General features: G+C 43.5%; 1 protein-coding gene across 3 annotated transcripts in view; it reads left to right on the top strand.

The window, feature by feature from the left end:
• DSP (desmoplakin) overlaps positions 1–23,963 on the top strand; it is a 42,504-nt gene that overhangs the window by 2,724 nt on the left and 15,817 nt on the right. For all 3 annotated transcript variants that reach the window (XM_068162983.1, XM_068162982.1, XM_068162981.1), the window contains exons 2-14: positions 9,137–9,239; positions 10,801–10,949; positions 11,287–11,461; positions 14,440–14,568; positions 15,526–15,576; positions 16,102–16,263; positions 17,184–17,288; positions 19,108–19,203; positions 19,398–19,523; positions 20,356–20,508; positions 22,146–22,300; positions 22,671–22,797; positions 23,303–23,507. In XM_068162983.1, coding sequence (XP_068019084.1) covers positions 9,137–9,239; positions 10,801–10,949; positions 11,287–11,461; positions 14,440–14,568; positions 15,526–15,576; positions 16,102–16,263; positions 17,184–17,288; positions 19,108–19,203; positions 19,398–19,523; positions 20,356–20,508; positions 22,146–22,300; positions 22,671–22,797; positions 23,303–23,507 — 1,736 coding nt within the window. The remainder of the gene's footprint in view (positions 1–9,136; positions 9,240–10,800; positions 10,950–11,286; positions 11,462–14,439; positions 14,569–15,525; positions 15,577–16,101; positions 16,264–17,183; positions 17,289–19,107; positions 19,204–19,397; positions 19,524–20,355; positions 20,509–22,145; positions 22,301–22,670; positions 22,798–23,302; positions 23,508–23,963) is intronic.

The raw sequence follows: 23,963 nt of genomic DNA, 5'->3' as shown, positions 1-23,963 counted from the left end.
CAAGTCTGTGCTGCGTATTTCATTACTCACCGAGCAATAGAAGACGCTCCCTCCCCTTAGGGCCCAGCAAGGTGCTTTTACAACATTCCTGTTTTTTTTCTGGCTTGGGAACTCAGGATGAGCTTGGCTCAAGTACAGATATTCTTCTTGAGGGTGAGTCACATACTTAAAAACTGCCAATTCATCAGTCAACTGTTTATCAGTGTCTTTGCTATGGAGAGATAAAATCTGATGCACTGGGAGCAAAGGGGGAAAAAGTGGCAGTTTTACTTGTCACTGCTGAGGTTAGGGGGAAAAAACAGACAAGGATTCCTGGTCACCATCTCATACAAGAATAAATTAATGTACACAGTTCTGCCTAAGAGTTAATCTAACTTCTGTGCTTTGAGTTGGAAAGTCACACCCTGTGCCCTGACTTCACTTTCAGGAATGAAAAGACAAAGTAAAGGTGGAAAAAAAATGATTCAAAGTTGTGGTTTTACCCTTCCCATCAGTTTCACAGGGACCTGTAGGGTCCTGGCCAAGCTGAGTAGCGGTAGGGATGGCATGGTAACATCCCTTCTGAGCTGCTCTTCCCGGCACTGCACTGAGCGGGGAGATGGTGGTGGTGAAACTGCCCAGCAACAAGCAAAACCCTGGGCGGATCAGGAGGGAGGAACGTGACCAAATGGCTGCCAAATACCTACCATGCCAGCAGAGCTTGTGCTGTGCTCAAGCTGGCCAAGAAACAGGTTTCAGCAACAGCTTATATTGCTGCCACACCATGAGGCAAAGAACAGGTCCTAACTCACCTTTTCATAGCTACCTGCATGTGATTTCAAACTAGATACCTTTACAGGTGTGGAAGTCTGTCTCAAGAGAGGGGTTTGCTAGCTTTTGAATGTGGTGAAAATGTATTTCTGTAGTGCAGGCTGGATCCTGCATTTGGCATCTCCCTGTCCCAGAGCTAGAGGTGAGAGAGGCAGTGTGTCCACGGCCCACTGCACTGGGCAGAAATGGTGCTGTTGCTTCAGGTGATTAATTCCACTGAGAAAAAGCTTGTGGATTTTCTGTGAATAGGTGTGGCAGGATCCCTTGTGAATCCCTCTGAGTTCCTAAGGCATGCAGCCTCAAGAGTCCTATGATTTCATCAGTGACTTAAAGTTGTTGCACATTATAGTGGTAGTTAGAGCCCAATTGTGCAAGATGCAGGCATCTTTTGAGATTCCCTGTCATAGCCCCTTATTCTGTGTGCATAGTTGGCAGATGGGACTAGTTTGTTGAGGCTGTGATGTGCCTAAACTTATCCTAGGAAGAGAAGAGACATAAGGGGAGAACCCAGTTACTAAGCATTGTGATTTCTGTTGCATCCATTCCCCTTCTTTGAGGGAGGAAGAAAAAGGAAATGCTCTGTAATTTTAATCCCTGATTATATTCTTATGGATAGTGTTTTTTGCCACCATGTGCCTGCATGTTTTCAGGGCACACACGCAACTGGCAGGCAGTGGCAAATGGGTGGTGGTTTAGCTCTGTGTGTGCTGGGAACGCAGATTCCAGGTCAGGTTTTTCTTGTAACTCGCCCACCCTGAGCATATCAGGTAATCCCTTGTTGAATCTGTTGCTTGTTCAAACAAGTTTGTGTGGCTGAGGAGGAGGTGGGGAAGAAAAAGAAATGCATTTATTTTGCTCTTGGTTTTGTTTAGTAGGAGTCAACGCAATCGTTTGGATCTGCAAAAAGAGCTTTTTGAAAGCTTCCTTTGCAGTTTGAATGGAAAATCAAAAAGCTTTGAATTTTTAAAAGGCAAAAAGTTTTGTGGAGTAATCAGAAAACTCAACAGGGATTATTCTAATTTGTTTTAAGTCAGATCTTTGGGCCAAGAGTGTCTCCTTTGTGATTCCAAAGCTTCAAGGAGACGTGAAGCTACTGTAAGCCTCTGCAAAGCTGCTGGATGTGCTTCTGTGTCTCCTTCACCCTATTTCTCCAGCTGCTGATTGCTCTCCAGATAACACAGAAGATTCTTGATGTGTACTAAAGGAAAGCAGAAACCAAACAGCCTCAACTGCAGGCACAAATTTCTGTTGGGGATGTGCAGGTCTTCAGCAGCAGGAGGCAAATGAGAAAGCAGACTCACGGAAGGGAACTTAGCTTTCTTCCTCACCCCTAGTGTGCTGCAGCCATGATGACTCAGTTGGGCCTGTACAGAGGATATATAATTTTCTCAGGAGGTCTTCCAGCTGCTTGAATAAGTCAGTGTCAGCTGTAGTCAGTTCTGCTGTGTTCCAGGGATGTACACACTCACTGTTGGTTTGCCATGTCTGGCTCAACTCATAACTCATTGAATGGCCTCAAGCATGTTCCTCAGAACCTGTTCATAAAAAGCAGAAATAGTTACTTTCTTGTTTCTGTAGAGCTGAATGTCTTGTGAGGGTCACTGACACCACTCATCCGTTAGGTGTAATCCTAGTTCAGTACCAGAGTAGGGTTTGAGGCAACAGTTAACTGGGAATTTGGTGGTAGCAGGCACACTGAAACCTGCTGTTGAGTTTATACTGACCTCCACATAAAGGGAGAAAAACTCATTTGGAGTGTCTTACATCTCTGGCAAATGCAGATGACTTTCTTGGGTAGCCTACATGCTATGGACCATATTTTCGCCATGTCCAAAGCCTATTTACCCACAACACTTCATGGACAGGCACCGAGCAGGACAGGAAAGGTCTTCATGGTTTCCCTGTGCTTCCAAGAGCTTTTTAAAGCAGAAACCCTCCCAGAGGTGTTGCCTGTGTAAGCATGCTCAGTAGTGTAAGTGTGTTTTACACCTGGTGCTGTAGCCAGGATAAATTATCACCCAACTTAATGTGTATTTATAGGTAGGACAAGGGGCGATAGCTCTAAAGAAGAGCAGGGTAGGTTTAGACTGGACAACAGGAAGAAGTTCTTTACCACAAGGATCATGAGACACTGGAAAACGTTGCCCAGAGAACTTGTGGATTCCTCATCCCTGGAAGTGTTTAAGACCAGGCTGGATGAGGCATTGAGCAACCTGGTCTAGTAGGAGGCTATTGAGAAGAGAAGACTAAGAAGGGATCTCATCAACATGTATAAATATCTGAGGGGTGGGTGTCAAGTGGAGGGGGCCAAGCTCTCTTTGGTGGTGCACAGTAATGAGATAAGGAACGACGGGTTCAAGCTTGAACATAGAAGATTTCACCTCAACATAGGAGAAACTTCTTTACAGTGAGGGTGATGGAGCGCTGGAACAGGCTGCCCAGGGAGGTTGTGGAGTCTGCTTCTCTGGAGACTTTTGAAACCCACCGGGATGCATTCCTGTGCAAACTACCCTAGGTGATCCTGCTTTGGCAGGGGGATTGGACCTGATGATCTCTTGAGCTTCCTTCCAACCTCCAATACACTGTGATACTGTGAGGTGTTCCTGCCCATGGCAGGGTGGGTAGAATTAGGTGATCTTTAAGGTCACTTCCAACTCAAACTATTCTATGATTCTAAGGTAAAGTCTGAATTTAGCTCAGGTGAAGTATTTTGGAGCACGGAGATGTTGTCTGAGCTTTACCACCCTGCCCAAATCCTGCTGGCAGCAGGGCTTGGCTGTCCTCATTTCTCTGGAAGAGCAGAAGCAGGGTGCAGCAAAGGAGCAGTGTATTCTGCCTAGGCATGCAACAGGCAGGGTGGCTTCTGTATGGAATGATGACAGCATGAAGGTGCTGTGCCTTTCCCAGAGCTCTTCTGGCCATAGAATCATCAAAACAGTTGTAGGATTCAGTTGGAAAAGATGGAAAAGGTGATCAAGTCCAACCATTAGTAGAGTTGAGAGATACAAGGCTATGTCTGAAGATAGCAAATAAAAGTGATTCATCTGAGTTTGGAAGCATTGTCATTTTAAAGCAAAGACTCTTCACCTCTTTCTTTCCCTTTGTTCCTTTAATAGTTAATGACTGTTAAAGTGAAGTAATTTTAATAACTTAGCTTTTTGAAATTCATGAGTTGCCTTCAAAATAGGTGTCATGGTCTAATATTCTGTGTTGTAGGCACAAATCTGTAGGAAGGTCTGGAGGAGTCCAGACTGTTTCACTCAGCAGTGTTCTGTAGGGTTTCCAAACCCAAAGCAGTGCCTCTAACAGTCAGATGATTGCAAATGTTTGTTTATTATCAGGACTCCCTGCACTCTTGTGTTTGCTAAAAGACCAAGCTCTGGGTTTTGCCCTGGATGCTGGATTTACAGGCATGCAGTAAACCCAGTGAAGAGCCTGCCTATGTTTTCACTGCATGGTGTGCCCCAGTGTTTGCTGCAGCAGGATCCTCCTCTCAGCTTCCAGCTTTAAATGCTGCAAGAATTCAAACCAAATCAAATCCATCATAGCAGCAGGAGCTGTTACAATGACCAAACATTGCCTTCAACTCACTCAGTTTCATGTAAACAAAATTGAATGAAGTAATAGAGACATTGGGAAAATGGCATCTGTAGTAATTCCTTTAATTTGTGTCCTGGGAGGATTTTGAAGGTCCTACATCCTTGTGAAAGACATAAATGTGTTTATATATGGGATCTAGGTTACATGGCTGTACTTGGAAAATGCAGCATCGTTCTTGCCTCCATGTTATGATGCTGTGCAGCATGTTAAGGGTTTAGGGTTTGCCTTGGCTTTTTTTGGTTCAGTATTTTTTGTGTTGGATATGGTTTTCCTTTGCCTGTTTCCTTCTGCTGTGAGATTTGATGTCTGCTTACTCTGCTTTGGGGTTTCTGCTTTGATCTGTTCATTCCCATTAAAGGCCTTTTGGCTTCAGTAAGAGGAATATTATACTGAGGGCCTTTGAAACTGCTTATGAAGTACTCTCCTGATACATGGATGAAGAGGATGTAATCTGTGTCCATGTGAGATTGTGCTTCTGCCCTCTGATGTATCAGTTGGTGTATGCTGAGATATTGTCTTGCTAAGTGTTTTTAGTTTCTAAACGCAGGGATTGATTTATGGCCTTCTTGCATGTATTTGTACAGCTAAATCCTCTTTGGATGTGAAGTCTTTGAGGTCTGTTGATTGGGTGGAGTTACACCATCAAACTTGCTCCTGTACTGGCATCTGCTCTCTCTGGCTATGCCCCATGTAGTTCCATTTGATCAGCTGATGGTTTTCAAAGCCAGTGTCATCAACTGCCTTTACGAGGCCACTACATTTTCACCCCTCATCCAAGCACTGACCTCAGGATTTTGACTAGTAAAGCAGTCAGTTTTTAACTGGTTATGTCTTTATCTACCGGACTGGAGAGCCTTAAACACTTTGCTGCTTCCTTCTTGTGAAGGTCCCCATGAACTGTCAACAAAACCTTGTGTGTCTTTGTTTGAAGATCTAAAGAGTGTGTGCTTAAGCCTTCCGCTTCAAGGCATCTGCTCCTACCCTTGAAACCATTTTGTACATCTGTGTTAAGCCATCTTTGGGTTTATAGCCTTTGGAGAATAATTCCAGATGGGGTATATTTTTTTTGTGCTTGAGGGTGGTGAGACACTGGTGCAGGTTGCCCAGAGAGGTGGTAGATGCCCCATCCTGGAAAGCTCTGAGCAATCTGATCTAGTTGAAGATGACCCTGTTTAGTGCAGGGGTGTGTGTGTGTGTGTGACTAGATGTCCTTTAAAGGTCCCTTGCAACCTAAAGCAAATTACATGATTCAAGCATCATTGAGATGAACACAAAATACTTACAATTCTATTTCTGCTGTCTTTTAAATTGTTTGAGTAGATAGATATATTTCAAAATACCTTTTCTTCAACATTTCTCAATGTGTTAACTGAGACAGCTGTTTGGAGCTCCTTTCAGTGTAAAGTGAACTAATACCTTTGAGGTAAGCAAAGTTGCACTGAAGCCAGTAGAAATACACTGGATTGTTACAGCACAAGTCTGGTGCCCATCCATAGTTCTGGCTTTAATTGATATCCAGCATCTATAGCTGTCAGGAGGACATGGAATGGTTGGAGTGGGTCCAGAGGAAGGAACACAAAGATGATCTGAGGGCTAGAGCACTTCTGCTGTGAAGACAGGGGTTCTTCAGCCTGGAGGAGAGAAGGGTCCAGGGAGCAGCCTTCCAGGGACTTTAAGGGGCCTCAAAGAGAGCTGCAGGGGGACTTCTTACAAAGGCATGGAGTGACAGCATGAGGGATAGTGGCTTCAACTGGAAGAAGCTAGATTTAGATTAGGTATTAGAAAGAAAATCTTCCCTGTGATGGTGGTGCGGCACTGGGACAGGCTACCCAGAGAAGTTGTGGAGGCTCCAAGCCTGGCACCTTCAAGGCCAGATTGACTGGGGCCTTTATCAATCTGGTCTGGAAGTGTCCCTGCCTATGGCACAGGGGTTGGAACTAGATGATCATTAAAGATCAAGTCCCTTTCAACACAAACCATTCTGTGATTCCATGAGTGAAGAAGCAATTGGAGAAAAGATACCTTTCTGATGCTCCAAAAGAGAGAGCATTGCCTGGCAGACTTCTCTCTCTTCTTTGTTATATTTCATTCATGAGAATAATTGTGGATATAATTAAATGTAAACTTCAGATGCAGTCAAATACTTCTAGATCCAAACACCACAGCCATGCCTAAGGAGAAGGAATGATTTCTAAAACGCAGCTGATGGGAAGACTGGCACCAAATCAGACACACTGTTATCCACAAGTGTTTCCTTTAAGCTATTTCCAAGAGAAGCAGGGTGCATAGCACAGGGGGATGCAGAAGCTGTGCACAGTTTAAGTCACGCAGTGATTCTCCAGTCCTGTCTTTGAGTCTTTTTTTCCCAGGTGTTGAGGGAAGCTGGTGAAAAGTTACTCTGACATTTTGCACTTTCTCAAGAAGAGCTGATAGGAGCAGGACAGGCTGACGGAGCACCAGCTGCACACGCTGCAGAAGAGCTCTTCAAGATACATCACTGAGCATTTCTCAAGGACAACTCTGCTGAGTCTTTTTACATTGTCACAGTTACTTTTGTGGAGGCCTGTCAGAGGTTGTTGAAGTCACAAAATGGTGGTGTGCTGAGGATTGGAAGGGACCTATGGGGATCATCTAGTTCAAATCCACTGCTAAAGCAGAGTCACCCAGTGCAGGTTGCCCCAGATCACGTTCAGGTGGGTTTGGAGTCTCTGCAGAGAAGGAACCCCCAGAACCTGTCTGGGCATTTTTCAGTGAAACCTCCTATGTCCCAGTTGGTGCCCTTTGTCCTGTCACTGGGCACCACTGAAAAGAGTCTGGGCCCCATCTTCTTGACCCCCACCCTTTAGCTCTTGATAAGCCTCGAGAAGATTGCCTCTCAGTTTTCCTTTTTTCCAGGCTAAACAGCCCCAAGTCTCTCTGCCTTTCCTCATCAGAGAGATGCTCCAGTCCCCTCAGCACCTTTGTAGCCTCCACTGGACTCTCTCCCAGTAGTTCCCTGTCTCTCACTCAGTGAAAAGTCAGAAGGAAGATTTCCAGTGAATCCAGATGACTTGTTGGCTCTGAGCTGGACAGGTTTGAAGTGGTCTTTTGGATGTGTTGTATGAAGGCTTGAATCTTCAGGGATCCATAATGGAAAAGGCTACTGGCTGCGAGCACAGGAGTTAGAAAAGTGGGCAAGACTTGGGAGCTTCTTAGTTTCTTACGGTCTGTTAGTAGTGGTTTCTTTTAGTTTCATTGTCAAGTGCCTGGGTTTGGGAGCTGCCTGAGCTTGCTTGGAAGCTCTGATTGTATCAGCAAGGAATGGTTGCTTGCTTGAAACACCTCACCCACATTCAACTAGCAGTGGCTCGCTTTGGTGGCCAACTCCCAAATGCTGGATAAGCAACCTTCTGGCTGTAGGGATATAGTAGATAATGTGAAAAGACAAAAGTAATGATCCTGTTGGCAGTCTTGGGTTTTCCCCCCACTAGTTGTGAAGTTTTACCTGGAACCCCCAAACTCCCACCTTATTTATTTATAGGAAAGTAACTCACTCCAGTCCTCAAACTCTGTGTTTGCAAGCTTGTGAATCTTGTAATTCCTTCTTGAGACACTGCACTAGCTTCATGCTGATACAAGGGCCCTTCACATACTTGTATGGATTTGTGTGCTCATGCCTTTGTGTAGCACAGGATCTTGCTTTCTTTTTGTACTCTGATGTTTGATGGCTGGTGTAATAGGTTGTGTGTTAACATCATGCAAAGGTTGTGTTGTTAACAGAGGTTGTGTATAATTCATACTTACAGAATACCATCATGGTGGGGGTCACAAGGGACCTCTGGAGGTCATCTAGTCCAACCACCCAGATCAGTTTGCCCAGGACTGCAGTGTCCAGACAGGTTTGGACTCTCTCCAAAGAAGGAGACTCCACAGCTTCTCTGGGGAGTCTGGTTCAGAACTCTGGGACCCTTACAGGAAAGAAGTTTTTCCTCATACTCAGATGAAAGTCCTGGATTCTAGTTGTGCCTGTTGCCCCTTGTCCTATCACCGGGTACCACTGAAAAGAATCTGGCCCCATCCTTTTGCTTCTCGCCTTTAGCTGTTGATAAGCATTAAGAAGATCCCCTCTCAGTCTGCTCCTCTCCAGGCTGAACAGTCCAAGGTGCTTCAGCTTTTCCTCTTCAGAGAGATGCTCCATTCTCTTCAGCATCTTTGTAGTCCTCTCCTGGACTCTCTCCAGTAGTTCCCTGTCCCTCTAGAACTGGGTAGCTCAGAACTGGCCCCAATACTCCAGCTGTGGCCTCATTAGGGCAGAGTAGAGGGGCAGGAGAACCTCCCTCAACCTGCTGGTCACACTCTTCCAAATACACCCCAGGATACCATTGGCCTTCCTGGCCACAAGAGTACTGAAATACTGCCAAAGTTTTGTCTATCAAAGCTACAAACACCTGTACTGGAAGAAAAACTTTCTCATTGTGTCATGCTGATTTCCACCTTCCACTCTGTTCTGTGATGAAGCCAGTCCATGCCTGCTGCTGCAATTAGAAAGTAGCTCTGTCTTCTTGGAATCAGCATTAAACCTTAACAGGCAGGAGGGGCAGGTAAAGTGTGTGTGTCTCTGGAGGTGAATGAGGTGGATTGTTCCATGGTTTTTCCCTGCCTTGTTCAGAATTTGTGTTTCTCATACCTCTTCAAATGGTGCTGTTACTCTGTACTTACTTTGTTTTGTTCCTCTCCTCCACAACAGCCAGAATGGGACCTGTACAGTGTCCAGACGCCAGAACACCATCCAGGAGCTTTTGCAAAACTGTTCAGATTGCCTGATGCGAGCGGAGCTCATTGTGCAACCTGTGAGTGCTGCTGCTGCTTCTTATCAACAGCAATTGTGAATGTTACAGGGAACACGTGCTGTGTTGTTAGCTGGACTCTGCTTCTTCCTCTCTTTCAGCTCTTTTTGTGTGAGGCAACTGGGAGTGGAGCAGCAAACCTTTTTCCTGGGTCTGCAGTCAGTGTTCAGTAAAACTGACTGAAATGCATTTGGTTAAGGACAGGTACAGCTCACTCTTCAAACACATTTCACTGCAGCTTATTTTTCAGTCTGGATCAAGACTACTGTCAGTGTCAGGGGTTAACGTATGACCACTCACACTCTCTTAGTGTGTCCTGTAGAATATCATCTTCATTTTCTGGCCCAGGATTAACCTTCATTTCCTTCATTTTTCCAGATGATTCCTAAAGAAAAAAATGAAACTAGATTAAAATCTTCTTGACTGTTTCATCCCAAATGCTCACAGAGGATCTTTGCTGCACTGATTCAAACCCATAGTTCTGGGGGGTGGGTTATTCACTGCCCCTAGTCCTGGTGAAGGTAGGATGTGCTCTGTTCCTGCTGAAGGCAGAAGAGGTGTGGGGTGGTGAGTGCATCCTGCTGTTGAGGCTAGTGAGATGCCAATCCCATTCACAGTTCTGGCAGTAGATACTATTTAGAGCACACTTTTGAACCCTTGTGGAGAGAATTCTTTCAGGAATGAACTCTGTGGTTAGCAGTTTATTTCCTTTTTGCAGATTCAGTACATTTGTTTCTATCAATGCCAGAGTAAATAACTGCCTCTTGTTAGGGATTAATATTATTCCAGTAAAGTTAAAACAAAGTGATACTTAGTTCTGGCTTGGTGCACAGTATACATTGCTTGCTTTGGTTTTTGCCTTGGAAGGGACAAAGCAATGAGGTCCATCAGCATTTTAATTACAATAGGAAATCACAGCAGGGTTATGTTTTGTTTGGCATGGCTGTGTCAGGGTGGGATGAGATCAAAAAGCTTGCTTGAAGCACCATGACCATGCTGGGCCACCACACTGAGTGGACTCATGGAGAATTTGCCCAGACTTTGGGTGATGAGGTGGAATGCAAATACGACAGGGCATGGCGCCGCTTCCAGGCGGACAAGCTGCAGCATTTTTGCAGGGGAGAGAAGACTCAGAACCTCAGGGAAACTTGGGAAAATTCAGGAACAATATCCACCAGCTCCCCACAGGATGGTGTTTGCCTCTCATCCTCTAAACAGAAAATGATAAGGTTTTAAAAACATAGCACACTGTGTGAAGCCTTGGCTCAATTAACATGGATCAGGATATGATGTTCTTTACAGAAAGGTTTGGTTGGTATCACATGTTAACATTTTTCTGTCATGTTTTATTTGTAATAAGGACTTTCCAGTGATTGTGGATCCTCTGTTAGTTGCCCTTCTGCCAGTTAAAACTGGCCATCTGAAACCTAGCAGTTGAAACCTGTCATGCTTTCATGCTTCTTAAAAATCGTTAGCCTTCATAATGTCTCTTAAAACGAGCAAGCTGAAACTTAGGTGGTGAATATTTAATCTCCCATCTCTCTCTGTCTTATGTTTGTTTTAGGAATTGAAATATGGAGATGGTGTCCAGATTAGGGGGAACAGAGATCTGGAAGAGTGTTTTGCCCAAGCAAATGACCAAATGGATATCCTGGATGGGCTGATCAGAGAGATGAGGCAGATGGGCCAGCCCTGTGACATGTATCAGAAAAGGTATTCCCAGGGAATGCTGAGGGGAGGGAATGCAGCTGATAAAAGTTTGTGGTAGCTGAAGTGCTCACCTTCCCTGGTACTGCAGGGTGTGTCAGAAAGCAATTATGTAGAACTAATTCTGGGGCATGTTAACATGGAGAAAGGCCTTGCAGTAATATATTCCACACAAAATTTCACATCTTGGTTGTCCCTGTGAAATTTCAGTCAATGTATTTCCACAACCTGTACTTTCAGCACTTTGTTTGGAATGGTGGTCCAGTAGGAAAGATGAGTTGTGTTGTTTCTGTGTTCTCTGGGTATTCTCTTCATAGATGGTAAGTGGTTCCTTCCCTTTCAGGCTGCTTCAACTTCAAGAGCAAATGCGTGCCCTGTACAAAGCCATCAGCGTTCCCCGTGCCAGGAGGGCCAGCTCCAAAGGTGGTGGTTGCTACTCCTCTCAGAGTGGCTCAGGCTGGGATGAGTACACAAAACGTGTCACAAGTGAATGTCTGAACTGGATGAGGCAGCAGAAGGTAAAGCTTTGCAAAACCCAGAGACAGTGCTACGACCTGGTAGTGTTTATGAATGTCACCTCAGCTGTAGCAGTGTTTTGGGTGCCAGCAGAAGATGAAAAGTACACATGAGTGCTCATACATTATTCCATGCTCCTTTTTTGGTTTCTCCTTTTTTTTCAGTGTTGTGCATATAGTGAATTTCCACTGAAATGTGAATGTGGTTTTGGATCTTTTGCAGAGGAAAAGGCATTGAAGTTGCCTTCAAAAGCTAAATGAGACATATGCCAACATAACAAAAGGCACTGACATGTTTGTGTTAGAGATTATTTCACTCAATATTTCCTTCCTTCCTTTCACAGATTTCCTGTTTGATTCATACTTACTTTAACCCTTTCCACAGATACTGGAACACCTCTGCTGTGAGGACAAACAGGGATTGTTCAAATGGGAGAAGAAGGCTTCAGGGAGACATTGCTGTGGCCTTTCAGTACTTGAATGGGCTGATAAGAAAGACAGGAATGGACTTTTTAGCAGGGCCTATTGTGACAGGACAAGGGGTGATGCCTTTCAACTAAAGAGGGGACATTAAGACTAGATCTAATTTTCACACTGAGGCTAGTGAAACACTGGCCCTGGTTGACCAGAGAGGTGGAAGATGCCCCATCCCTGTAAACAGTCCCTGAGCAACCTACTCTAGTTGAAGATGTCCCTCTTAACTGCAGGAGGGTTTGATTAGATTGTGTCCAAAGATTGTTCCAACTCTAACCATTATATAATTCTTTAGGACCAGCTTCAATGTTTTAACTGTTGTCTAGTATTTTGCAATATTCTCTCCCTCTGTCCTTACCACAGTGGGAGCCAGAAGCTAGAGCTGGGTGCCACAGGATTGGGCTTTCAGAAGTCACTGCTGAAATGCACACACAAATCCTGAAGTTGCTCTCTGTTGCATTCCCAGGATAAATATACCTCTGCACATCTGTTGGTGGTGTAACCTGGAGTAGAAGACACCCATTGAGAGCCCCTAGCCTCTTGTTATGCTGTTGAAGTGCAAACCATGTTGGTAGTTGGACAAGCTGATTCTGAGAGACAGGGAGGATGGAACAAGGTGGCTGAAGTTAAACTTTGCAGACTGCCTGTGAATGGAAATTGTATTATTGGTATTTGTCTTTATCAGATTGTTGCTTAATCATACTGTCTTTATCTGCACACGGTGTTTGCCAGGCAGCTGCTATGCAACCCAGCTGAGGAGGGGAGAGCTCTGTACAGTTCTTATACTTTTATGTGAGTGATAGTCATAGCCAGTTCCTTCAGTGCTCTCCCATAGCCTGGAGGAAGTTTTAGAGGAAGGTAAATTAAGATGTGCTCCTTGAATGTTAACGTGTAGAAGTGTTATGCCCAGGCAGCACCAGCAGATAGGATTGCTGTGTGGACAGTGAGACAGAAGGCCAAATGTCAGGCCTGCCACAAGTTGAGGGATGATGTTGAACAGACACTGGGCACTCTTCCAGTGATAAAAGGCAGTGAACATGCTGCACCTCCAAAGACTTCACATTACACCATACTCAGACACCCCATGCTAAGCACAGGCAGCATAAGCAAGCACGGAATAGCTGTGTTCCCACACAAAACCTCCTGTGAAAGTAAAAGGCTTATTCTTTCTCCCTTTTGAAGTCCTTAAGGCAGTGCTGAGGTGGGGACAGTCAGCACTCAGCTCCCAGTTGGGCCTTTGGGGTCTCTTTAGGGAAAATCTATTTTTGACTTTCCACTTCTCTTTCCATCGTGTCTCACTGTGTCCCATTGCCGGCTTACATTGGGACTGGGGTAATGTTTACCTTGGTAATGCTGTGAGATGTGGGGGAAAAGGTCTGAGCATCTGAGCATTTATGCTGGTGTTTTGTTGTGTTCTGTCTGAATAGATCGCTGGCAGGAGAATCAGGTGTGTCAGATTTCTAGTGTGGAACGGGGAAAGTGCAGTGAAATCCAGACAGCCTTTGTTTGCTTACTGGCAGCCAGCCACAGTTGCCACTGTTCCTACAGACTCTTTAGACATTAATTATAATGAGAAGGGTCAAAGTCCTCTAACTTTTAGATGGCTGAATGCAAAATGGTTTTGTTTCTTGGATTGATTTCAATGCTGCCTTTGAAGCTCTATGCTTGAGTGTGGTTCAGGCTTTATTGTCAGCTGTTGCCTCATTGAGATTTGGCTTCAGGCTGGTAATAAGCAAATTCAGTCCCAGCCTAGGATGAAGATACATACTACACGCATGCACAGACAAGCATTCAGTTACAGAGTCTGTCTTTGTAGCAGGAAAGGTGGAGTTTGAGGAGGTGATGTGGGAATTCAGTGGCTTTCAGAATGTCAAAATAATGAAACAACAGCAGTCAGGTGGCTTTTGAGTCCATAAATATCCAGGTGTATCACTGTGTTACAAAGGCTGTTCCTAGATATTTTCACTCTGCATCCTACAATAAATGTTGCCCAGATGCAGGACAAACAGCATGCTCAATAATGATTTCTGCTCTTTTGTTTAATTTGACTGAATTTACCTGAAGTTATTGGAGTGGAGTTGAAATTATTTGAAAAGGAAATGTAGTATATGGAGCTACAGAGCTCAGCTCTGGGTGTTTTCACGGGAATTCCATGAACAGGGTTGTTTGATGAGATCATAATTTGTTTTCAGACTGATAAGAATGTAATGCTACTGCAAAAGAGCAGTTTGGTCCAAAGAAAACAGATGAAAGTACACTAACAAGTGTGCTTCATCTAGTCTAATTTTAAGCATCTTTAAGATTTCCCCTTACTTTGTTTATTCCACTTTGGGAGCTTGTCACACTGTTTTGAGCAATGACAATACAAAGAAATGGTAGCTCCCTATTCCAAACCTGCCTTTGTCCAGTTCTACTTTCTACCACACAGTCATGTTTAATTCAGTTCAGCTCTTTTATGCTTCGATTTAGTTGGAAGTGAAGGTACAAACACGGTCTCTTTCTCCTAGACTGAAATGGAGCTAGTGAAATGGGGCTTTGATGCCGCATCCATCGAGCAGCAAATTGGTGACCACAGAAGAACTCACAATGCCATCGGGGATTATCGCTGGCACTTGGACAAAGTCAAAACAGATCTGGTAATTACTGTCTTCCCTTACAGGTAGCTTAGTCTAGATTAGTGGCTCACTGCTCTTCCTCTACAGAAAAGAAAGCTGAGAGCTGAGTAGCCCAGTTTCTCTTCAGAAAACCCTAGTGTAATGATAGCAGCAGCTTGCAGCCCTAGTCTTTGTTATTTCATGGGTTTGTGTTCCACTTTTTTCCCCAGAATTTTAAGCTGAAAATGTAGTAGCTCTTGAACATTTTGTGTTGTAGACCAAGGTTACAGCTTTTTCTATGAGAAGAATGTCTGGGAATGATTATTATTGCTTTCTATGTTAACCCATTACAATATGTTAAAATAAGGTGAAAGGGTTAAGTGGGTGCTTAAATGCAGCCTTGAGTAATGAGGAAGTTGCTGTGGAAGATGCCCAAATTCTGGGCTAAGATTAGCGCTTTTCTATTCTTTTCTCCTCTGAGAGGAAAAGGAGATTCAGTGGCCTTTCTCCTGCACTGAATTTTCTTGCCTGCATGGATTTATTGTTGAAAGAGATCCTGGTACAGTGTTGGTCTGGACATAGTATTCTCCCAGTCAATTTTCTAGACATAATTCAGGGCTCAGCACAGGGCAGGAACGGTTCCTAATTACAGTTTTGATGTGGTGACCCTGAGAAAACTCACATCTAGTAAATTCCTGTTGCTGTAGTCTCTGTGTGTAGAAGGAGATCCAGTTTTGGGAGCTATTTTGGTATTGCAGAGGTTATGTTCAACCTGCTTATGTACTGAGAGCATCCCTGAGGGAAATAAGCTCGTATAAAACCAAGGCTTGGACTTCTGCACCACTAGATTACCACATGATCTGCTCCTCAGGTGATGTCTCTTGCAGGCATTTGCAAGTCACCACCTGTATTTATAGCATTATGATACATTTTAAAGAGAAGATTGGCAAAGGGGCATCTTGTAAAAGGCTCATTGAATATTCGCTGTCTCTGTTTCAGCGGGAAAAGGCCGCGGTTCACCAGCTGGAGGAAGAATATGAAGGACTACTGGTAAGCATGAGATGTGTTCAGTTCTGGTACCCTCTGTGATGAATGGTCTTTTAGCTTTCTTAACACCAGTGTGATAGTCAACAGACATGTCAGATTTCAACAGAGTGCCAGAGCCATAGTTAAATATTTCTATTCAGTCAGTAAACTGACAGTTGAAGTTCAGTTTGAGTTACAAACTTGAGATTAATTCATTACACACACTTGAGGACAATTCAGTATACAACTGACTTATCCACACAAGGTATTTTCTAGTTTGCACACAGAGAAGGGAGTTTGTCTCCATGTCTGCTATACCTGTGCTTGAAAGGATTTTCATTAGCTGTTGACTCCAGGTTCTTGTTCTGTAAATATAGACATGTTGTCCACTGTCCATTGCCAGCAGCTTTTAGAGATTAAAGTGAGGTTTACTGCTATTTTAGTTTAAAAAAGAACAAAAAAAGATGTGCTGTACTTCTGATTTCCCCTTTTCCACCTAGCACAGGCATTTCTGTGTTTATAGCTTCTACTTTCTGTAATTCCTTGCAGAAATACTCATTTGAGAGAATGGATCAGCTCCGACAATTCCAGAACCTCATCCAAGCCACCAGCAGAGAGATCATGTGGATCAATGACTGTGAAGAAGAGGAGCTTCTCTATGACTGGAGTGACAGGAACACTGACATTGCCAGGAAGCAGGAGGCCTTCTCTGTAAGACAGCTCAACCTCCCCGTGATTTCTATGGGGAAATCCCTCTTTTGGGATAGCGAAGGAGAAACAGCCTGCCTTGGGGGGGACTAATCACAAGATAGGCATTTCTTCACTCTTTTGAAGTTCCTGGGGATTTCTACCAACATTTTTGTATTAAGTACTGTGTGACAACCTTTTGAGTCAAGACTGGACATCTGTTGGAATATTGTGTTCCCATTCAAATCAATTGTCATGGTCTCTTTTGACCTCGGCTGGCTTTACCAGCACAGTCCACTGTGGATTAGCAATCACACAGATACTGTGCCCACAGTCATTACGTTAGCATGCCAAACTAAGGGACTTGAATCAAGCAGTTTAATTCTCCCTCTTAGGTTTATGTAGGGGGTAAGAGGTCCCTGTATTTGGCCCTGACATCTGCCACCAGAAAGTGGAACTACAACAGAGGGAGGGAACTGCTCTCTTCCTCTGATGGTTTTGCCAGCAGCATTTTGAGCACATGGCCAGAGATAGTTTGCACCACTCCTCTTCTGTGTGCATGTAGGGAAACAGAGCATGTTCATTCCTTTAACTAATATTGGTGCTGATCAACAAATTGAAAAGGAGTGAAAATACATGCTATTAAGGAGGCACCTTTTGGTTTTAGTTTAGTTCTGGATGCTGCAAAATGCATTTTTGCTTCCATCATTCCTAGGAAAGGCAGAACTTTGGGTGTGTGAAACAGCAAGTCTAGAACTGAGATGGTGGTAGCTTCTTTGCTTCTACTATCTTCATAATTAACTGCAGTACACTGAATAAAAATTACTGTGTAGTGTTAGCTAGGATAGTTTTACATTATTACAACTCTCTGGACAATCTTAAGTCAGTCATCCTGTGCAGTGTATGTTTGGGGCCTTGTTTAATGCTGTGTTTTGGATGTTTAGAAACGGATGAGTGAACTGGAGCTGAAAGAAAAAGAACTCAACAAGCTAAAGCAAGAAAGTGACCAGTTAGTGCTCAACCAGCACCCTGCTTCAGACAAAATTGAGGTGAGTTAGGCTTTGTGTGGTTTCACTTGCTCCTTTAGTTGCTGCATGGAAAAAATTCACAGTGCAAATATGCAAATGCAATGCTAAGGGATGCATATTAGCACCAGACTTGGTAGAGTTAGATAGTGGTTGGACTGGATGATTTTTTTGGGTCTTCTCCAACCAAAATGATTCTGTGATTCTATGAAATGAATGCTGCATTGGGACCTGAGAAGGGTTTGCCTGCCAAAAAGCCTATCTATTTTTATCCAGCTGTATGAGCTGCTCTAATAAATGTTTCTTCCTTCCTCAACCAACCTGCCTACAACAACTGCACTCTTCTTAAGTGCTCTGGGGAGAGCTCTCATTGATATCAAATTTGACGACAGACACACATAAAAATTTATACAAGGCTTAAAGAGTTGTCTGAGTGTATTGAAAGTACTGTGTCTCATAAGAGCTGACTACAGTGCAGCTGAATTTATGGTAGGAAGGCATGGCATTGGTCTTCTGCTATCTTTCTGGGCATGTTCTGAAGAAAACCACACCCTTTACTGAGGGTTTATGTTTAATCCAAGTGCAAATACTTTCTGCAACTGAATTTCAGAGCATGTTTCTATAGCTTAGCCAAGAAAGTATTGCTTTCACAGCTTAGTGTACATTCACCTTTTAATTTAAAAGGCTGCAACCATTTGGAAAATCTCATTTTATTAGGAAATACTGGAGTACTTACAGTTTTAAGAGTACATAAGAACACTCAAACTCAACTAAAATAGACTAACAGGAAAGTAAGAGCCCTTTCTGCCTTTTACTTAACTGTTATGTTTCTCCTATTTCATCTGTTGTCAGCTTCTGCCTTAAAGGAAAGATCATTGTACACTCCAGCAGTGAAGTAATTTTCTAAAGAGTATGAGTAAAAGAATTTTCTAAGGAATATGAGTAAAGAATGTGTGTAATTTTCTCAAGAATATACTTGAAGACTGCTTGAGAAGTTTAAATTTAAAAACAACCATCAGAGAATCACAGGATTGCTTGGGTTGGAAAGGACCTTAAAGATCATCCAGTTCCAACCCCCCTGCCATAGGCAGGGACACCTCCTGCTAGACCAGATTGCTCAAGACCCCAGCCAACAGCTTCTCTGGACAACCTGTTCCAGTGCATCACCATCATCACAGGGAAGAATATCTTCCTAATGTCTAATCTAAAACTTCTTCCAGTTTGAAGCTATTTCCCCTCATCTTGTTACTCCCTGCCTTTGTAAAATGTCCTTCTCTAGCTTTTCTGGAGGCCCCCTCAAATACTAGAAGGCTGCTCTAAGGTCTCCCTGGAGCCTTCTCTCCTCCTGAAGAACCCAAACTCTTTCAGCCTGTCTTCATAGCAGAGGTGCTCCAGCCCTCTGATCATCTTTGTGGCCCTCCTCTGGACCCTCTCTAACAGTTCCATGTCTTTCTGTGGCTCCAGAGCTGGATCATAGGAAAACCACATCTGACAGTGTTCCTTGGAAGAAATAGAACATTACAATTTGCAGTTGAAATATTTTACTTGCATCACAGCTTGTGCATTTCACCCCTTTTTGTTCATGTAGTCGGGCTTTATGCTGATCAAACAAAACTCAAGTCATGAACAAATCTCTCAACACACCCCATAAGACAGTATTTAACTCGTGGTACTTAGAAGCTAGGGAACTATTTGCATGAGTTAAATTATTCTGGGATGCATTAATTTGGTTTAGCAGCTTTTTCATTTGCATTTATGTGGAGCATAAATAGTTTTGTTTGAGTCTAGGTACAAGAGAGATCTGTACAGTGGTTTGAGTTCTGTGTATTGCTGGTTTTATTAGGCCTACATGGATACATTACAAACTCAGTGGAGCTGGATTCTTCAGATCACCAAATGCATTGATGTTCATCTGAAAGAGAATGCAGCTTACTTTCAGGTGAGCAGTTATGTGGAGGATTCACACAACTTGTGCTTTAATTGTGAATCCCATCACAGATACTTTTTGACTGTAGCAAGACGTTTCTAAATCCATGCATGATTATGGGTAACACACAGTTACCGTGTTGTAAATGCTGCCATTCTGTCAGATGGGAGCATTTATTTTTAGCACTCACAACTTTTCTCCTGTAGTTCTTTGAAGAGGCCCAAGCCACAGAGTCCTACCTGAAAAACTTACAAGACTCCATCAGAAAGAAGTTCATCTGCGATAAGAGCATGTCACTGCAGTCTCTGCTGGAGCAGATCAAAGAGCTAGAGGTACTGTCACACCCACCTGACAGGTTATGTTCTGCTTTTCTTGGACATCAGTTGCCCTCTTGAGATAAAAAATCTAAACCTAGGTGTACTGCAACATTTACATGTGGTACTGTATGGATTTGAAACCATAATGGTATATTCCTGCCCATTTCTTAGGGACATCTACAACTACATCGGTGTTACTTTAATTGGGGACTCTGTTTTCCTTTTATATTTGGAATAAGCCCAACAAATCCCCAGGTTTCTGACATGCTGACATTAAAAAAAGGAAACTTTTCCATTCATAAATGGTAGAAAAGATTTTTACCTCAAAGGATAAAAGCATTTAAGAGATGATTCATCAAGTCACCGTATCAGTCTCTTTGAGAGGACTTACCTCGGTGTTTTGAGCTAAAGATTTGTGCATCATGATTTCAGTGCTACAGTTCCAAATAGAGCATACTGGAGAGAAATTGGTCAGTGATGTAAAAGGGTAATTGATGAAGTCAGGTTTGAGAGTGAACTCAGAACCTATATTTTGTTGTTGTTAACACTGATGTTATAATAGATTCTTTTCATTTATTCCTGTGTGTCTTATACCTCCCTTTAATCACATTGCAGGTCTGTATGAAAAACGTGTTATGCAAGGGTTTGTTTTTTTTTGATGCTTCTCCCTTCTTTTAAACTGCAGGTTTACATCATAGGCCAAATTCAAATCCCCCCTGGCACTGAAACAAAGCTTTGCCTCCCGTGGGCAGCAGATGTATCCCTCTCCTAAAAAAAGCCCCAAATGGTTGGAATTGGTTGTGTTTCTTTTCATAGTGAATTTTTAACGTAGAATTGATCTTTGCAGAACGAGCGGGAGAGAATTTTGGAGTACAAGAGGCAAGTGCAGAGTTTGGTGAATAAATCCAAGAAGATTGTGCAGCTGAAGCCACGCAACCCAGACTACCGGAGTAACAAGCCCATTATCCTCAAGGCTCTGTGTGATTACAAACAGGATCTGGTATTGTATCCCCTTTTTTAGCTGAGAATGAGCATGACTTGAGCTAGAACATGGCAAACTATGTGGTGCACAAACTGCTGAGCTGATAGGCATAACTTCTTTGTCTGCTTTGGGTCAGCATTTAAATTTCTGTGACTTTTTTGGAATCATGGAGAAACAAGGTAGGTTCTGGTTGTGTAATAAATCTAAATTATTACTATTAGTCCTTTAAATAATCAGGTAATATTTAGAGTACAATCTAGCTCTGAAAAATCTCATTGATAGGGTCAAATTGCTATACAGATGCTTCCCAACATCTACACCCTTTATTTGGGTGATTGCTCATCTTTCCAGTGTCCTTCTGGGTCCTCAGATCAGCACCTTCTCTAACCAAAGGTGAGGAATTTCCAGTGAGTCATTGGTATCCCCATTTTTTTGCTGGATGGAGCATGCAATTGGTGGTGGTGGATTATTTTCCTCCTCACTACTGTAGCTGCTTTGGTTTATTTCTGTGTTTATTCTTGAAGTAGGCATAGATACTTTTCTGCTGACATGCTTTCTCCTCACTGGTTCCTAATTACCCAGCTTTTCTGTTCTTTATCTGTAAAACTGGTTTTACTTGATTCTCTAGGTTGTATTTCTGTAGTCAGTTGACTGCTGTGATTTGTTTGCAAGCTGGGATTTCCACTATCCACTTAGTGTCTGAGCTCTTCCAGACCACATTTTATTCTGGAGGCACAGAAGTTCAGCCCACGCAGTGTCACTCCTCGTTGTTACTATAAGCAAAACTAAACAGATTTGGGTAGTGGTTACCTGGCTGCTTGGCCCTTGCTCATACTCTTAAGCAAGCTAAGTTTTGCTCAGATGAAGGTAAACCCAGAACAGTCTGGAGCCTCATGCTCATATCAATGCAGGATCCATGGCTGTCAAAAATGGTATTTACAGGCTGTAAAGGTGTGAGGCAGGTAGAGTCCCATCAGGATAAATGATAGGAGGAGCCTCTTGGATGTGAGTGGATTGTGACCTGTACCATGACCACACCTGTGGCAGTTGGGACTCGTGGATCTAACTCTGCCACACTCACATCCAATCCTCTCAAAATACAGACACAGCACTAAGCACCCTTACTCCTCCAGCTCACTGGCTCACAGTAATACATGATTGTATTGTGTTCTGTGACCATGTGTCTACCTTCAGTCTTTGTTGTTTGTCATGGCAAGCTCCAGGTCTGATAATCAAGCAGACTGGCAGCGGCTCAGAGTGTTCTGTGGCTCCTATGTGGTTTTCTTCACATGGAAACCAGATTGAAGAAGAAGAGGTTGATCTGTGCTGTTCTCTTGCCCCAGTAAGAAGCTTAAGATGCGTATCCAGACATGGCAGCTGGAAAGCACTCCCAATTCTGTGATTTGGATGGAACAGGTTGCCCAGAGGGGTGGTGGAAGTCCCATCCCAGGTTTGATAGCGCTCTGAGCCACCTGCTCCAGTTGAAGATATCCCTACTTACTGCAGAGGAATTGGACTAAATGGCCTTTGAAGGTCCCTTCCAACCCAAACCAATCATGATTCTATAATTCTATGCTAGCTCTGTCTTCCATGTCTGTTTCTCCTAGAAACCTCATCATACTTAAGAGCAAACTGTTGTTCTTCGTTCCTTACAGAAAACAGTGCGCAAAGGAGATGAGTGTATCCTGAAGGACAACAACGAGCGCAGCAAGTGGCTGGTGACTGGCCCCGGAGGAGTTGACATGCTGGTGCCATCTGTTAGTCTTATCATCCCACCCCCCAATCCGTTAGCAGTGGATCTTGCTACCAAGTGAGTTGCTGCCTGTGTTTGGACACCTACCATTGGGAGCAGATAGAGGAGTTCACTGAAAAGAGCAATAGAATCTGGTCTGTGCCTTGATCATAGTGCCCCCTACCCTCAAAAATGGTGAGGGATTAAGGACTACAGGAAACTGATTTCACTAAAACTTGCTGGGATCTAAAAATATTTTAAACTTAAATTCTGTAAGTTTCTTTAAAATCTCCAATAATGAAAGTCATGCATAAATTGATTTCCAGGCATTTTTCAAGTAGAGAACAAGCCCTGACAGACTCAACATCTGGTAGATGTTTCTTGGATGTTTAGTAGCTATGCTGCAAGAATCAATGTGTTCTGATTATGTAATTTCTTTTCTCGTCAGAATTGAGCAGTACTACGAAGCTATTTTAGCTTTATGGAACCAGCTGTATATCAACATGAAGAGCCTGGTGTCTTGGCATTACTGCATGATTGACATCGAGAAGATCAAAGCGATGACTATTGCCAAGGTAAGACTCCAGCTGGCCTTATCTCTGTAGACCAGGGATGTCACAGAATCTCAGCATGGTGGGGGTTGGAAAGGACCTCTGGGGATCATCTAGTCCAATCCCCTTGCTAAAGCAGGGTCACCCAGAGCAAGTTGCCCAGGATTGCAATGACCAGACGGGTTTGGAATCTCTCCAGAGAAGGAGACTACACAGCCTTTCTGGGCAGCCTGCTTCAGTGCTCCAGCTCTCTCACAGCTGAGAAGTTTTTCCTCATGTTCAGATGGAATTCTCCCAGATTTGAGCTTGTGCCCCTTTCCCCATGTGCTATGACTGGGCACCACTCAAAAGAGTCTGCCCCCATTCTCTTGTCCCCTACCCTTTAGATATTGATAAGGATTGGTAGGATCCCCTCTCAGTCATCTCTGCATTGCTGAGTGTGCAATTAGTTTGTTCCTTAATGATTACATAGCCATAAATCTTCCCCAATGTCTTCTTTTTTCCCAAATTCTCTCTTTCCTCCTTTCAGCTGAAAACAATGCGCAAGGAAGATTACCAGAAAATAATAACTGACCTGGAGATCCATTACCAAGAATTCCTTAGGAACAGCCAAGGCTCAGAGATGTTTGGTGATGAAGACAAGCGGAACATCCAGAGTCAGTTCACGGATGCTCAGAAGCACTACCAGACCTTGATTATACAACTGCCCAATCAACCACGACAGCCGCAGACAGGTTTGTTCTACTTCCGGGTTTTGTAGAGACAGAACTGCTTGGGTTTCTTTGTTTTGGGGGTGCTGGTACATTGTGTGAAAATGTTCTCATAAACATATGGATGGAAGTGTGCTCAAGAATTGTTCTGCTGTCTCTCAACATAACAAACTGGCCGTGTGCAGGGAAGAATATGTTTTGTTCTTCCTTCCTTTGGTGTGAATCTGGGAATAGTCCTCCAAAGTTCATGGGGGAAAGTGAGAGGAATGTGGTCCATCTGAAATGTTTTCAGTTATTAGGAAGGAAATCTCTCTGCTGCATTTGAGGAAGTTTGTCTTTTTTGTGAAGGAGAGAAATCAATTCCTTCAAGTGGCTGCATAAGGACCCCACGTCATCTCCTGACAGTTAAACAGATCAGCTTGGTGTTTAAGTCACTTGACTACAGTACTACATTGCCTTTCTTGTATGTTCTCTGGCAGC

This window comes from Melanerpes formicivorus, unplaced genomic scaffold, assembly GCF_026170545.1.
Source record: "Melanerpes formicivorus ecotype bairdi unplaced genomic scaffold, bMelFor1.0.p_v2 SCAF_69, whole genome shotgun sequence".
NCBI classification, from domain to species: domain Eukaryota; kingdom Metazoa; phylum Chordata; class Aves; order Piciformes; family Picidae; genus Melanerpes; species Melanerpes formicivorus.
The sequence above is the reverse complement of the archived record's forward strand: the minus strand, read 5'-3'. Positions and strand labels throughout refer to the sequence as shown.